Source organism: Antennarius striatus, chromosome 15 (assembly GCF_040054535.1).
Source record: "Antennarius striatus isolate MH-2024 chromosome 15, ASM4005453v1, whole genome shotgun sequence".
Taxonomy (NCBI): domain Eukaryota; kingdom Metazoa; phylum Chordata; class Actinopteri; order Lophiiformes; family Antennariidae; genus Antennarius; species Antennarius striatus.
Window position 1 is genome coordinate 20,806,122 of NC_090790.1, and position 14,003 is coordinate 20,820,124.

At 55.7% G+C, this 14,003-nt stretch overlaps 1 protein-coding gene across 1 annotated transcript in view; it reads left to right on the forward strand.

The window, feature by feature from the left end:
- The window catches only part of cdk5rap2 (CDK5 regulatory subunit associated protein 2), a 30,377-nt gene extending 17,562 nt beyond the window's left edge, over window positions 1–12,815 (forward strand). The window contains 19 exon segments of the mRNA XM_068335290.1: window positions 1–117; window positions 224–307; window positions 2,630–2,778; window positions 2,966–3,288; window positions 3,367–3,599; window positions 3,667–3,712; window positions 5,068–5,322; window positions 5,532–5,665; window positions 5,911–6,222; window positions 6,345–6,470; window positions 7,565–7,678; window positions 7,769–7,919; window positions 8,285–8,739; window positions 10,191–10,262; window positions 10,334–10,593; window positions 10,671–11,016; window positions 11,093–11,139; window positions 11,217–11,250; window positions 12,509–12,815. The exon segment at window positions 1–117 is cut by the window's left edge and continues 1,162 nt beyond it. Of these exon segments, the coding sequence (XP_068191391.1) occupies window positions 1–117; window positions 224–307; window positions 2,630–2,778; window positions 2,966–3,288; window positions 3,367–3,599; window positions 3,667–3,712; window positions 5,068–5,322; window positions 5,532–5,665; window positions 5,911–6,222; window positions 6,345–6,470; window positions 7,565–7,678; window positions 7,769–7,919; window positions 8,285–8,739; window positions 10,191–10,262; window positions 10,334–10,593; window positions 10,671–11,016; window positions 11,093–11,139; window positions 11,217–11,250; window positions 12,509–12,597 (3,347 nt within the window). The 3' untranslated portion in view covers window positions 12,598–12,815.
- The last annotated feature ends 1,188 nt before the right edge of the window (window positions 12,816–14,003 follow it).

A 14,003-nucleotide genomic window follows, 5' to 3' on the forward strand; every position in this document is an offset into this window, starting at 1 on the left:
AGGTGCAGCTGGAGACCCTCCACAAGGCCCTGAGGGACAAGAAGAAGACCTGCAGGAGCCTGGAGGAGAAGCTGGCCTCCGCCCTCACCCGCGCCCCCCCCGGAGCCCCCCCGAGAGGTAAGACCACGCACTTCCTGTCGGGCTCCGTCTCGTCTGCAGCGGCGTGTTGACGCGCGTGAGGAGCGTGTTGGCCCTGTGTCCTAACCCGTGTGTCCGGGGCCAGCCCCCCAGCAGGACAGGGGGGTGCAGGTGGAGCTGCAGGACCTGGGCTACGAGACCAGTGGCAGGAGTGAGAACGACAGCACAGGTAGAGCTGGAGACAGGTAGAGCTGGAGACAGCTGTCTGTCTGCATGGGGCTCTGCTGTCCACACACAGGGTCTCGCATGTTGACCTCTGACCTTTGGGATGTCTTTCCAGCACCGATTAACCTTCACTTCCTGTTTCCTGTCTGGGTCGTTCCTCACGCCGCACTAGCACCTGGTTCTTCCTGTTTACCTGTGTGACGTGTGTGTTCCTGTGTGACGTGTGTTCCTGTGTGACGTGTGTTCCTGTGTGACGTGTGTGTTCCTGTGTGACGTGTGTTCCTGTGGGACGTGTGTTCCTGTGTGACGTGTGTTCCTGTGTGACGTGTGTTCCTGTGTGACGTGTGTTCCTGTGGGACGTGTGTTCCTGTGTGACGTGTGTTCCTGTGGGACGTGTGTTCCTGTGTGACGTGTGTTCCTGTGTGACGTGTGTTCCTGTGGGACGTGTGTTCCTGTGTGACGTGTGTGTTCCTGTGTGACGTGTGTTCCTGTGTGACGTGTGTTCCTGTGGGACGTGTGTTCCTGTGTGACGTGTGTTCCTGTGGGACGTGTGTTCCTGTGTGACGTGTGTTCCTGTGTGACGTGTGTTCCTGTGGGACGTGTGTGTTCCTGTGTGACGTGTGTTCCTGTGTGACGTGTGTTCCTGTGTGACGTGTGTTCCTGTGTGACGTGTGTGATGTGTGTGTTCCTGTGTGACGTGTGTTCCTGTGTGACCTGTGTGTTCCTGTGTGACGTGTGTTCCTGTGTGACGTGTGTTCCTGTGTGACGTGTGTTCCTGTGTGACGTGTGTTCCTGTGTGACGTGTGTTCCTGTGTGATGTGTGTGTTCCTGTGTGACGTGTGTTCCTGTGTGACGTGTGTTCCTGTGTGACGTGTGTGTTCCTGTGTGACGTGTGTTCCTGTGTGACGTGTGTTCCTGTGTGACGTGTGTTCCTGTGTGACGTGTGTTCCTGTGTGACGTGTGTTCCTGTGTGATGTGTGTTCCTGTGTGACGTGTGTGTGACGTGTGTGTTCCTATGTGACGTGTTTTCCTGTGTGACCTGTGTGTTCCTGTGTGACGTGTGTTCCTGTGTGACGTGTGTTCCTGTGTGACGTGTGTTCCTGTGTGACGTGTGTGTTCCTGTGTGACGTGTGTGTTCCTGTGTGACGTGTGTTCCTGTGTGACGTGTGTGTTCCTGTGTGACGTGTGTTCCTGTGTGACGTGTGTTCCTGTGTGATGTGTGTTCCTGTGTGACGTGTGTGTGACGTGTGTGTTCCTGTGTGACGTGTGTTCCTGTGTGACGTGTGTGTTCCTGTGTGACGTGTGTGTTCCTGTGTGACGTGTGTGTTCCTGTGTGACGTGTGTTCCTGTGTGACGTGTGTGTGCCTGTGTGACGTGTGTGTTCCTGTGTGACGTGTGTTCCTGTGTGACGTGTGTTCCTGTGTGACGTGTGTGTTCCTGTGTGACGTGTGTTCCTGTGTGACGTGTGTGTTCCTGTGTGACGTGTGTTCCTGTGTGACGTGTGTTCCTGTGTGACGTGTGTTCCTGTGTGACGTGTGTTCCTGTGTGACGTGTGTGTTCCTGTGTGACGTGTGTTCCTGTGTGACGTGTGTGTTCCTGTGTGACGTGTGTTCCTGTGTGACGTGTGTGTTCCTGTGTGACGTGTGTTCCTGTGGGACGTGTGTTCCTGTGTGACGTGTGTTCCTGTGGGACGTGTGTTCCTGTGTGACGTGTGTGTTCCTGTGTGACGTGTGTTCCTGTGTGACGTGTGTGTTCCTGTGTGACGTGTGTTCCTGTGTGACGTGTGTTCCTGTGTGATGTGTGTTCCTGTGTGACGTGTGTTCCTGTGTGACGTGTGTGTTCCTGTGTGACGTGTGTGTTCCTGTGTGACGTGTGTTCCTGTGTGACGTGTGTGTTCCTGTGTGACGTGTGTTCCTGTGTGACGTGTGTTCCTGTGTGATGTGTGTTCCTGTGTGACGTGTGTGTGACGTGTGTGTTCCTGTGTGACGTGTGTTCCTGTGTGACGTGTGTGTTCCTGTGTGACGTGTGTTCCTGTGTGACGTGTGTTCCTGTGTGATGTGTGTTCCTGTGTGACGTGTGTGTGACGTGTGTGTTCCTGTGTGACGTGTGTTCCTGTGTGACGTGTGTGTTCCTGTGTGACGTGTGTGTTCCTGTGTGACGTGTGTGTTCCTGTGTGACGTGTGTTCCTGTGTGACGTGTGTGTGCCTGTGTGACGTGTGTTCCTGTGTGACGTGTGTTCCTGTGTGACGTGTGTTCCTGTGTGACGTGTGTGTGACGTGTGTGTTCCTGTGTGACGTGTGTGTTCCTGTGTGACGTGTGTGTTCAGATCTCGAGGGGGGGGTGAAGCCCAGCGGCAGCGCCTCCAGTCTGCCCTCCCTGCTGAAGCACCAGGCGGCGTTCTCCTCCACCGAGAATCTGGACTCCGCCTCCAGCACCCCGTACCCTGAGAGCTCCCCCGCACCCAGCTCGGCCAAGGTACCCCCCTCCCCAATGACCCCCCCCCCAGAGGAGCTACCAGGCTCAGCAAACTAGTTAGCATAGCTAGCTGATTTGAATGATGCTGGTTCTGGATGGTGGATCTTCTAGCTGTTTCTAAAGGATCCATTCAGACTTCAATTTACCCACAATTCAGTGCAGTCTTACAGTTTTCCATTTGTTGCAGGTGAGTCTGAAGGGCCTGCAGGTGTGTGAGGACTCTGGTGTTTCTGAGAACCCCCAGCAGCTCCAGGCTCAGGTCCAGGAGCTGAAGGTCCAGCTGGAGAACCAGACCAGGCTGGTCCTGCAGATGCAGAACCGTCTGCGGCGCAGCTCCGTCTGCAGCGAGCCGGCCCCCAGCAGCTCGGACCCCCCACCCCCCAGAGGGCAGGAGGACGAGGCCCGGGCCTGCAGGGACAGGAGCGGCCACCAGGGGGACCTGGAGAGAGAGAGGGCGGCGAGCAGACGGGCGAGCGAGCAGGGCTGCAGCCGCTCAGCTTCACCTACGAGGTCTGCAGTGGCTGCGCAGTCGGGACGCGTCTCCCCCGGTGGAGCGTGTCCCGACTGACGCCTCGTGTCCCCCCCCAGGATGGACGCCCTGGTGCAGTCCCAGGCCCGGGAGCTGTCTCAACTGCGGCAGCAGGTGAGGGACGGCCGGCGGCTGGGGGCTCTACAGCGCCACCAGCTGGGGGAGCTGAGCCGCGTCTTCACGCAGCTGCTGACGGGCAGGGGGGGGGACGGACACCTGGGGGAGGCGCTCAGGGAGCAGCTGGACCAGAGCCTGGGAGTCCTGGACCGTCTGCAGGGAAGGCTGGACAAAGGTAGCCCCCCCACCCAGGTAACACCTGTGAGAACCCTAAGAACCCACTGACCCCCCCTGTCCTCCAGGAGACCTTCAGCTGGACGACGAGACGGCGCCGGAGCTGACCCACAGGTACGTCTGGAACGCCGCCCGTCGTCAGGGCGGGTGTCTGATGGAAACGGGGTCTGATAATTGTCAGCAGCCACGCCCACCCGTTTATCCTGTGACCCCACCCCCAACCCCCCACCAGGCAGATGCTTCCTGACCCGGGGCAATAAGAGTGTTGATGCTGCTGACCTTGTTTCCTGTTACAATGGAACAAACAGGGTCACACACACACACAGACACAGACACACACATACACACACACACAGACACACAGACACACACACACACACACACACACAGACACACACACACACACACACACAGACACACACATACACACACACACAGACACACACACACACACACACACACACACACAGACACACACACACACACAGACACACACACACACACACACACACACACACACACACAGACACACACACACACACACACACACACACACACAGACACACACATACACACACACACAGACACACAGACACACACACACACACACACAGACACACACACACACACACACACACACACACACAGACACACACACACACACACACAGACACACACACACACACACACACACAGACACACACATACACACACACAGACAGACACACACATACACACACACACAGACACACACACACACACAGACAGACACACACACACACACACAGACAGACACACACATACACACACACACAGACACACAGACACACACACAGACACACACAGACACACACACAGACACACACACACACACACACACAGACACACACACACAGACACACACACACACACACACACACACAGAGACAGACACACACACACACACACACAGACACACACACACACACACAGACACACACACACAGAGACAGACACACACACACAGACACACACACACACACACAGACACAGACACACACAGACACACACACACACAGAGACAGACACACACACACACAGACACACACACACAGACACACACACACACACACACACACACACAAAGACACACAGACACACACACACACACACACACACACACACAGACACACACAGACACACACACACACACACACACACACACACACACACACACACACACACACACACACACACACACACACACACACAGACACACACACACACAGACACACACACACACACACACACACACACACAGAGACAGACACACACACACACACACACACACACACACACACACACACACAGACACACACACACACACACACACACACACAGAGACAGACACACACACACACACACACACACACACACACACACACACAGACACACACACACCTATAACAGCGTGTTGTACTGGTGAACAGCCACCAGGAGGCGCTGCTGTCATTCGAGTACGAGGCGACGTGTTGCCCCCACAGTGCCGACACCATCCAGTGGGAGATCGACGGGCTGTGGGCGGAGCTGGGGGCAGAGCTAGAGCTGCTGGGGGCGGAGCGAGAGCAGCTGGGGGCGGAGCGAGAGCATCTGGGGGCGGAGCTAGAGCTGCTGCGGCAGCGCGAGGGCCTCCTGGTCCAGCAGAACCTCCGCCTGGCAGGAAGCACCCGGGAGCAGCTGCACCTGTGAGTGGGCCCCCCAGGCCGACGCCCCCCAGGCCGACGCCCCCCGGGCCGACGCCCACGTTTGCTGTGGTCCTTCTGTTTCCAGCTGGGATGTCTTTCTCTGGGGGGGCTGTCCTCACCTGTGTTCTGTTGTGTGATAACATCCAGGTTCTGGCTCTCTCATCTCAGCGTGCCCCCCCCTCACCGTACCCTCCCCCCATCTTTGTCAGGTTGTCCCAGGAGCTGCAGGACAAGAACCTCCTGATCCAGGTCCTGACGGCTCAGCTCAGGGGCTGCAACAGCCCCCCCAGCGACCCGCCGCAGTCCGACGGGACCTCCTCCTGCCACAGTGGCCCCTCCCACGGTGAGCAGCCCCCCCACACAGACACACACGTATGTTCCACTCAGCTCCACTCTGTTGCAGCTGAAGCACCTCCCTGCAGGACGGGTGTCCTGTTTCAGCACCCCCCCCCAGAGCTGCATTATTCAGCTCCTCTGCAGCTCCGGTGTCACATGGTCCCTCCCCAGGGTCAAGAGGACATGTCCAGCGAGGGGGGAGCCGGTCTGAGTGAAGCTCTGTTAACCTGTCCTCTCCCTCTTCCTGTTCAGGTGAGCTGCAGCCTCCTGATTGGACGGAAGCGGCTGTGGGCGGAGCCAGTGGGGGGGGCCTGTTTGGCGGGCGGCTGCAGGGCCTGCAGAGGGAGAACGAGCGTCTGCAGGAGCAGCTGAGGAGCAGCCGCAACCTGAACGCCAGCCTGCGCAGTGAGCTGGAGCTGCACCACGCCCTCATGGCCCAGAGCGCCCCCCCAGGTCAGGAACCGGCCCCCCAGCAGCACCGGGACGCACCGGGGCATCAGGCGGGCCCCCACACGGGCCCCCACACGCCACAGGGGCCTGACACGCCCCACGCCGTCAGCACAGGTAACGCTTCAGCCCCATCAGGACCAGGAGGCTTCAACGTCCTCTGGGAATGTGTGAGAGCAGGTTGCATGATGGGAAATGTAGTTGTTCAGTGACTGTGCTCTGACTGGTTGGTGTCTCAGACCTGCTGGGGGAACACCTGCAGGAGATCAGGGCTCTGCGGCGCCGCCTGGAGGAGAGCATCCGAACCAACGACCTCCTGAGGGAGCAGCTGGAGAGGAGGCTCAACCACGTGGAGACAGACCCAGGTGGGGCCTGGTCCAGTCAGGGTGGGGGGGCGCCTCCATCCTGTTACTGGTTTGACTGGTGTGTGTCTGTGTGTGTGTGTGTGTGTGTGTGTGTGTGTGTCTGTATGTGTGTGTGTGTCTGTGTGTGTGTGTCTGTGTGTGTGTGTGTGTGTGTGTGTGTCTGTGTGTGTGTGTGTGTGTGTGTGTGTGTGTGTGTGTGTGTGTGTGTGTCTGTGTGTCTGTGTGTGTGTGTCTGTGTGTGTGTGTGTGTGTGTGTCTGTGTGTGTGTGTGTGTCTGTGTGTGTGTGTGTCTGTGTGTGTGTCTGTGTGTGTGTGTGTGTGTATCTGTGTGTGTGTGTGTCTGTGTGTGTCTGTGTGTGTGTCTGTGTGTGTGTGTGTGTGTGTGTGTCTGTGTGTGTGTGTCTGTGTGTGTGTGTGTCTGTGTGTGTGTGTCTGTGTGTGTGTGTGTGTGTGTCTGTGTGTGTGTGTGTGTGTCTGTGTGTGTGTGTGTGTCTGTGTGTGTGTGTGTGTGTGAGTGTGTGTGTGTGTGTGTGTGTGTCTGTGTGTGTGTGTGTGTGTGTGTGTCTGTGTGTGTGTCTGTGTGTGTGTGTGTGTGTCTGTGTGTGTGTCTGTGTGTGTGTGTGTGTGTGTGTGTGTCTGTGTGTGTGTGTCTGTGTGTGTGTGTGTGTGTGTGTGTCTGTGTGTCTGTGTGTGTGTGTGTGTGTGTGTGTGTGAGTGTGTGTGTGTGTGTGTGTGTGTGTCTGTGTGTGTGTCTGTGTGTGTGTGTGTGTGTGTGTGTGTGTGTGTGTGTGTGGGTGTGTCTGTGTGTGTGTGTGTGTGTGTGTGTGTGTGTGTGTGTGTGTGTGTGTGTGTGTCTGTGTGTGTGTGTGTGTGTGTGTGTCTGTGTGTGTGTCTGTGTGTGTGTGTGTGTGTGTGTGTCTGTGTGTGTGTGTGTGTGTGTGTGTGTGTGTGTGTCTGTGTGTCTGTGTGTGTGTCTGTGTGTGTGTGTGTGTGTGTCTGTGTGTGTGTGTGTGTGTGTGTGTCTGTGTGTGTGTCTGTGTGTGTGTGTGTGTCTGTGTGTGTGTCTGTGTGTGTGTGTGTGTGTGTGTGAGCAGCAGCCACCAACATCTTCATCCAGGCTGAGGAGCAGAGCCAGCTGGCCAGCGAGGTGCGCTTCCTGTGGGAGCAGAACCACATCCTAAAGGAGCAGCTCAGCCTGGCCTCCAGAGGTAAACCCACACACCCCCGCGGCCCCTGGGGGGCCGTCGGTCGGTCGCTCGTAGGATGCCCCCCCGTGACCCGTTGGTCTCTGGCTCCAGACAAGCAGAAGGAGAAGCTGAGGGAGGCTCTGACCCGCCGGAGCGCCAGGCTGGACCAGAGCCGCCGCCAGTGTGACGCTCTGAGGGGGGAGAACAGGAGGCTGCAGGAGCACCAGCAGGAGAACCAGCAACTGAAGGAGCAGCTGTACCGGTACACACACACACACACACTCGTGTCACCTGACACCACCAGATTCATGTTCTAAACAGTCGTCACATTATTTCCTACTAATTGAACTCAGAAACATGATCATGTGTATTAGTACCCTAACACACACACACACACACACACACACAGTGTGACCTCTTGACCCCGGTCCAGCTGACTGAGGTGACACCCGACCCCTGGAGTTTAGTTTACGTCCAGCTTCTCTTCCTCTCCTCTCCTCCCTTCACACCATCCTGGTATTTTTGTTTGTCTTTCATTCATTGCTCACACACGTCACACACACGTGTCTCCATGGCAACGTGTGGCGGACAGGAAGTGTCTACCTGACACGCTGACCGTGTGTTCAGGCTGCAGGAGGAGGCGCGGCTCCAGCGGCAGCAGCTCTCTGACTCCCAGCACCTCCTCCAGTCACTGCGGGTGGAGCTGCAGGTTCACCAAGCCATGAAGACCACCGGGGGCCCCCAGGGGCCCGTGTCCAGCCCTGTGGACCCCCAGGGGCCCGTGTCCAGCCCGGTGGACCCCCAGGGGCCCGTGTCCAGCCCCATGGACCTGGGGGAGCTGCTGCTGGAGATCAGACGCCTGAGGCTGCAGCTGGAGGTCAGCATCCAGACCAACACGGGTCTGAGGGAGAAGCTGGAGCAGCAGCTGAGAGGAGGCCCCCCCGACACCGTCACCATCAACTACCTGCTGACCCCCCCAGGTAGCACACGCCCCGACACCGTCACCATCAACTACCTGCTGACCCCCCCAGGTAGCACACGCCCCGACACCGTCACCATCAACTACCTGCTGACCCCCCCAGGTAGCACACGCCCCGACACCGTCACCATCAACTACAGTGCCTTGCAAAGTATTGGCCCCCCAAGAACTTTCTGACATTTTGCCCCAGTTCAGGCTTCAAACTTGAAGATAACAAACAAAAATATTTTTCAGGAACCAACATGTGGGACAATGGTGAAGTGGAACCAGATTTATTCCACATTTTATTTTGTGTTTACAAACTGAGAAGTAGGACGTGTTAAAGTACTGCCCCCCCTTTGAGTTAATACCTCAAGTCTTTTTGGGGTGTTCTACACATCTTTAGACACATATCTGCCCCCTCCTCCGTACCAAACAGCTCCAGTTCCTTAAGGTTTGATGGAGGTCGTTTGGACACAGCAGTGTTCAGATCTTTCCTCAGATGCTCCAGTGGACTGAGGTCTGGACTGTGGTCATGCTGACACCTCTAGAAGGTCAGTCTTAAACCGTTGTAGATCTGGCTTCATGTTTAGGATCGTTGTCCTGCTGGAAGGTGAACCTCCGCCCCTCAGACTCCAACAGATGTTCTGCCAGAATCATCCTGTTTTTGGCTCCATCCATCTTCACATCAACTCTAAGGATCTCCCCAGTCCCTGCTGAAGAAACCCCCCCCCCAGATCATGATGCTGCCCCCACCATGTTTGACAGTGGGGATGGTGTTTCCAGGGTGATGTGCAGTGTTACTCTTACACCAAACAGAACGTTTCTCATTCAGCCCAAAAGTTCCATCTGGTCTCATCTGACCAGAGCACCTTGTTCCTCATGTCACCTGTGTCTCCATGGGGCTTCTTCAGAACTACAAACGGGCCTTTTTATGGTTTTCTTTCAGGAAAGACTTTCTCCTGCCACTCCTCCATAGAGACCAGATGTATGCAGAGTACGACTGACAGGTGTCTTCTGGACAGGTTGTCCCACCTCAGCTGTGTATGTCTGCAGGTCATCCAGCGTGATCATGGGCCTCTTGGTTCCTTCTCTGCTTAGTTTCCTCCTTGTTTGGGCTGAAAGTTCAGTCAGGTCTTGGTAGGGTTGCAGTGGTTTTATGCCCCCTCCATGTTGATACTATTGCCCTCACGGTGCTCCGGGAGACGTTTAAATATTGTGAGATCTTCTTGTTTCCCATTCCTGCTTTGAACTTTTCCACCACTTCATCCTGGACCTGCCCGGTGTGTTCTTTGGTTCTCCTGATGCTGTTGGTTCTCCAGTGTTCCTTCCTCAGACCTCTGAGACCTTCACAGAGCAGCTGCATTACACTTCACCACTTCACCACTGTCTCACAGGCTGGTTCTTGAAAAATATTTTCAGTTTGTTATCTTTAAGTTTGAAGCCTGAACTGTGGCATTGGGGAGCCATTTGTTTTGCAAGGCACTGTACCTGCTGACCCCCCCAGGTAGCACACGCTAGCGTTAACACTGAATGCTAACACCAGATACTAACAGTGACTTGTTTTTGCTTCAGGTGATGGGGGGAGGTCACCGGGTCGAGACGGCTCCCACCCCCACCGCCACCCCGTCCAGAACGACCCCCCCGGTACGTAGCGTGATGCTAAGCGTTAGCCGCAGACACCAGTGCGTTATGTTTCAGTGTGTCTGTGGTTTCAGACCAGAGCCGCGGCCCCCCCTCTGAGGCGGATGGGGGGTCTGTGAGCAGCAGCTCCAGCGACAGCGTTTCTGGGGCCCCCCCTCGTCTGGTTCCGGGGCACCGCCTGTGGGCCAATCACAACGGTCGGCACGTGGTGGGGCTGCTGGAGGACCACAGCGCCCTCCGGAGGCAGATCTCAGAGGGCAGGAAGTTAACGCGCAGCAGCGCCCGGCAGCTGCAGGAGTGTGTGCAGGTGTTCAGGCAGCAGGGCCCCCCCCAGGTACCGCCACAGCCCTTACCCTAACCCTAAACCCCGACCCCCGACCTCTGACCTCTGACCCTGTCTTGTGGACTCAGGCTCTGGAGCGCCACCTGCAGGCGCTGTCCAGCAGCAGCGTCTCCCTGCAGCTCGTCCTGGAGGAGGCGGGGCAGCTGCTGAAGCTGATGTGGAGGGTGTCTCTGCCGGCGGGCGACACGGGGGCGGGCGGCGGCCACGCCCAGCAGGTAGACGCCACGGAGCGCCGCGCCGCGCCCCCACGGCACCCCCAGGAGGCCTCACCTCTCTGCTCCGTGTGTCAGGACGAGGTGGCCCTCCTGAGGGGGCGGCTGGCGCAGCAGGAGAGGATGCTGAGTGGCGCCGTCCAGCGTCTGAGGACCACCCACCAGCTGAAGGAGGGCATGGAGAGGGTCATCATCCACCAGTGTAAGCCCCCCCCCCCACACACACACACACACACAACCAGACCACAGCTCTTCTCACCCCCCTGTCACCCCCCCAGTGTGTCTGACCCACGGAGTGCTGAAGAAGGCCCGGGGGAACCTGGAGGTAAGCTCACCCCCCACCCCACCCCCCCGAAGCTGCTCTAACACTTGATCAGCCAATTGCTCTTCTGTCTCCTGTAGACCAATCAGTGCCCCCCCTCCGGAGCAGCTGGAGGTCAGTGCTCCTCAGCTTCTGTCCCTGCATGCTCTGGGTTCTCCTGCATGAAGCGCCAGATGCCCCTTCAGACCAGAGTCGGGGCAAATCTGTCCCTCACGCATGAGAGGCTTCTGTTTCTGGGGCGTCCTTGAAGGACGGGGGTGAGGCTTCATGCTAGCAGGCTAGCAGCAGTCCGTTAGCTTAGCTTAGCACAGGTGTTCAGCGTGAAAGCAGTTCCCTGCTCTGACTTCCTGTCGGACAGACGACCAATCAGACTCCTCCTGACGTCAGCGTTTCCTGTCTGCATGTTCAGCCTGTGTGATCAGAACGTTCAGCTGGAGGGGGTTCTGTTGGGTCTGGAGGGGGTTCTATAGGGTCTGGAGGGGGTTCTGTTGGGTCTGGGGGGGTTCTGTAGGGTCTGGAGGGGGTTCTGTTGGGTCTGGAGGGGGTTCTGTTGGGTCTGGAGGGGGTTCTATAGGGTCTGGAGGGGGTTCACGTCACGCTTCAAAACGTACAGAGAAGAAATGAGAGTGAGAAAAAAAAAGTTGAAGAAATTTATTTCAAACAAGCGATGAAGTGAAACCGGCTTCGTCAGCTGATCGGGTTCAGACTAGAAAAAAATAACCCCAAACCCCGAAAGAAGAATGAAAAGTTGTCCTTTTCTTTTTTTCCGGAGTGAATGTGATGGGGTGAAAAATCCAAGGCAATACGGTAGAAACTGGATATGCTAAAAGCTAACACCACACTTAGCATGAAACTACATTAAGACAAAAATGATTTATACGAATAATAATAATAATAATAATAATAATATTTGAAAAAGTGATTTAAAAAATTCTGCTTCTTGTTTTTGCGTGTCGGGGTGGAGCTGGACAGACGAGGTTCTGAAAAGAAAATGTCCCAAAAATGTTAGAAAAATCAAACTCACCACTGATTGAACTTTTCTCCACCTGAATGATGTCACTTCCTGTTAGTGGTGTCAGCAGCAGGAAGTGTGTTGCATAAAACTCTGAACCGTTTTCATGGAATGACCTGAATGCCTGACAGAAAATGACCCTGAACCCTCGGGGGGGGGGTCATAACCTGTCGATCAGCTGATGAACAGCCCGTTAACGGTTTTAGATTCTTGTCTCTCTTTTCTTCTTTTTACATTTTGAAGCACGACTTAGAAACTTCTTCTGATCCAACTGTGAAAACGTGAGTGCGTGTACTTCTTCAGCTGGTCTTTTTGATCAGGCGTGTATTGATGACCTTCTGTCCTCTGCTGTCGCTGCAGGAGGTTCCGGTCTCCGGCCAGTAGGGGGCGTTGCAGACAGGACCCCCGAGGAGCCCGACAGTCGGGACTCGTCCCGCTGCAGTTACTGAACTGCTTCCTTCAGCTCCACAAACCAAAGCCTTGTTTAAACAGAACCTGTGAGGTACTGAAGATGTACAAGTTTTATTTTTAAGAGAAATCCTCTGTAAATAACTTTTATAAGACGCTGATGAGTCCATGAAATGTATTTTCTCGGTGTTTAGGGTGGATTAATGTGCAAATTTTAGTAAAGAAAATGTTTGACTCCAGCTTTGGTACAAAAGTCCCTTTATTGGTGAAACACGTCAGAGTACAAACATCAGCAAGCGATGAGGTGTGGCCCTTCTGAAGAGGCCACGCCTCTTCATATTCCTGACCTATAAAACTAGGTCTGAGGAAACGCTCTTCATCAGCTGCTGGGGGGTCAAAGGGCGCGTGGACGTCCCCTCATCGCTGCACCAGCTGGATGAAGGGCTCCTGGCCTTCGGGGCCCGCCTTGGAGCCTGGCGTCGGGGGCTTCTGGGACGGGGGCAGAATGGCGCCGGCCGGAGATGACGGCGAGCCCCTGCGGAAGTGGCGGGACAGGCTGGAGAGGAGCGTGCTCTGGGGGGAGGAACGGACCGCAGTCAGCTGGGGAACAACTTCCTGTGTGGGCGGCGGCCGGGGGCGGAGCTTCAGACTCACCAGCTCAGAGCTCAGCTCCTCCTCAGCCTCTGCTTGTCTCGAGGGACGACGGAAGGATCCTTGAGGCACCGGGCCGCCTGGGAGACCAGGACGTAGAAACAGTTCTCCATGGTGAACATCAGCAGAGACCTGCAGGACAGACACCCCCATGAGAGGAGAGCACAACCCCCCAGCCCCGAGCTGGAGGTCACAGCCCCCCCAGACCTGAGCTGGAGGTCACAACCCCCCCAGAACTGAGCTGGAGGTCACCCAGCTGCTGAGGGCAGCTCACAGGTGACTTCGGTGGGTAGATCTACACGCTTTGCCTCAAAAGCACATTATTCACATGAAACACATGACACCAGTGGTTCCCAAACCATTCAGTCCACCCACCCACTTCTACCTCCCGACTTAGCTGACGCCCCCCAACGCCCGAAACATGAAAAAAAAGAAAGAACAGGCGTCGTCTTTATAGCCATATAGGTATCAAGTTTAATAATATCGGCTCCTGTTAACAGAATAGATTGATCAATAATGGGCCTAATGATCTCTCACTTTAGACACGGTGGGGAGAATAATAGTAACAATATAAAAATGACAATAATAATATTTTAAGTCAAAATGGTCGCCGAGCGAGGAGACTACAGATGAGTGATGAACAACAGTTATTACTATGTAACAAATTTAACCTACTTAACAAACTAAGTTATTAAATGGTAACAAATATGTGAAGGAAAGGCTGGAGAACCTGGTCCTGGAGGACGGCTGACCTCGTGGCCTTTCAGCGTGTTCGTTGATCTTGAACTAGGACAAT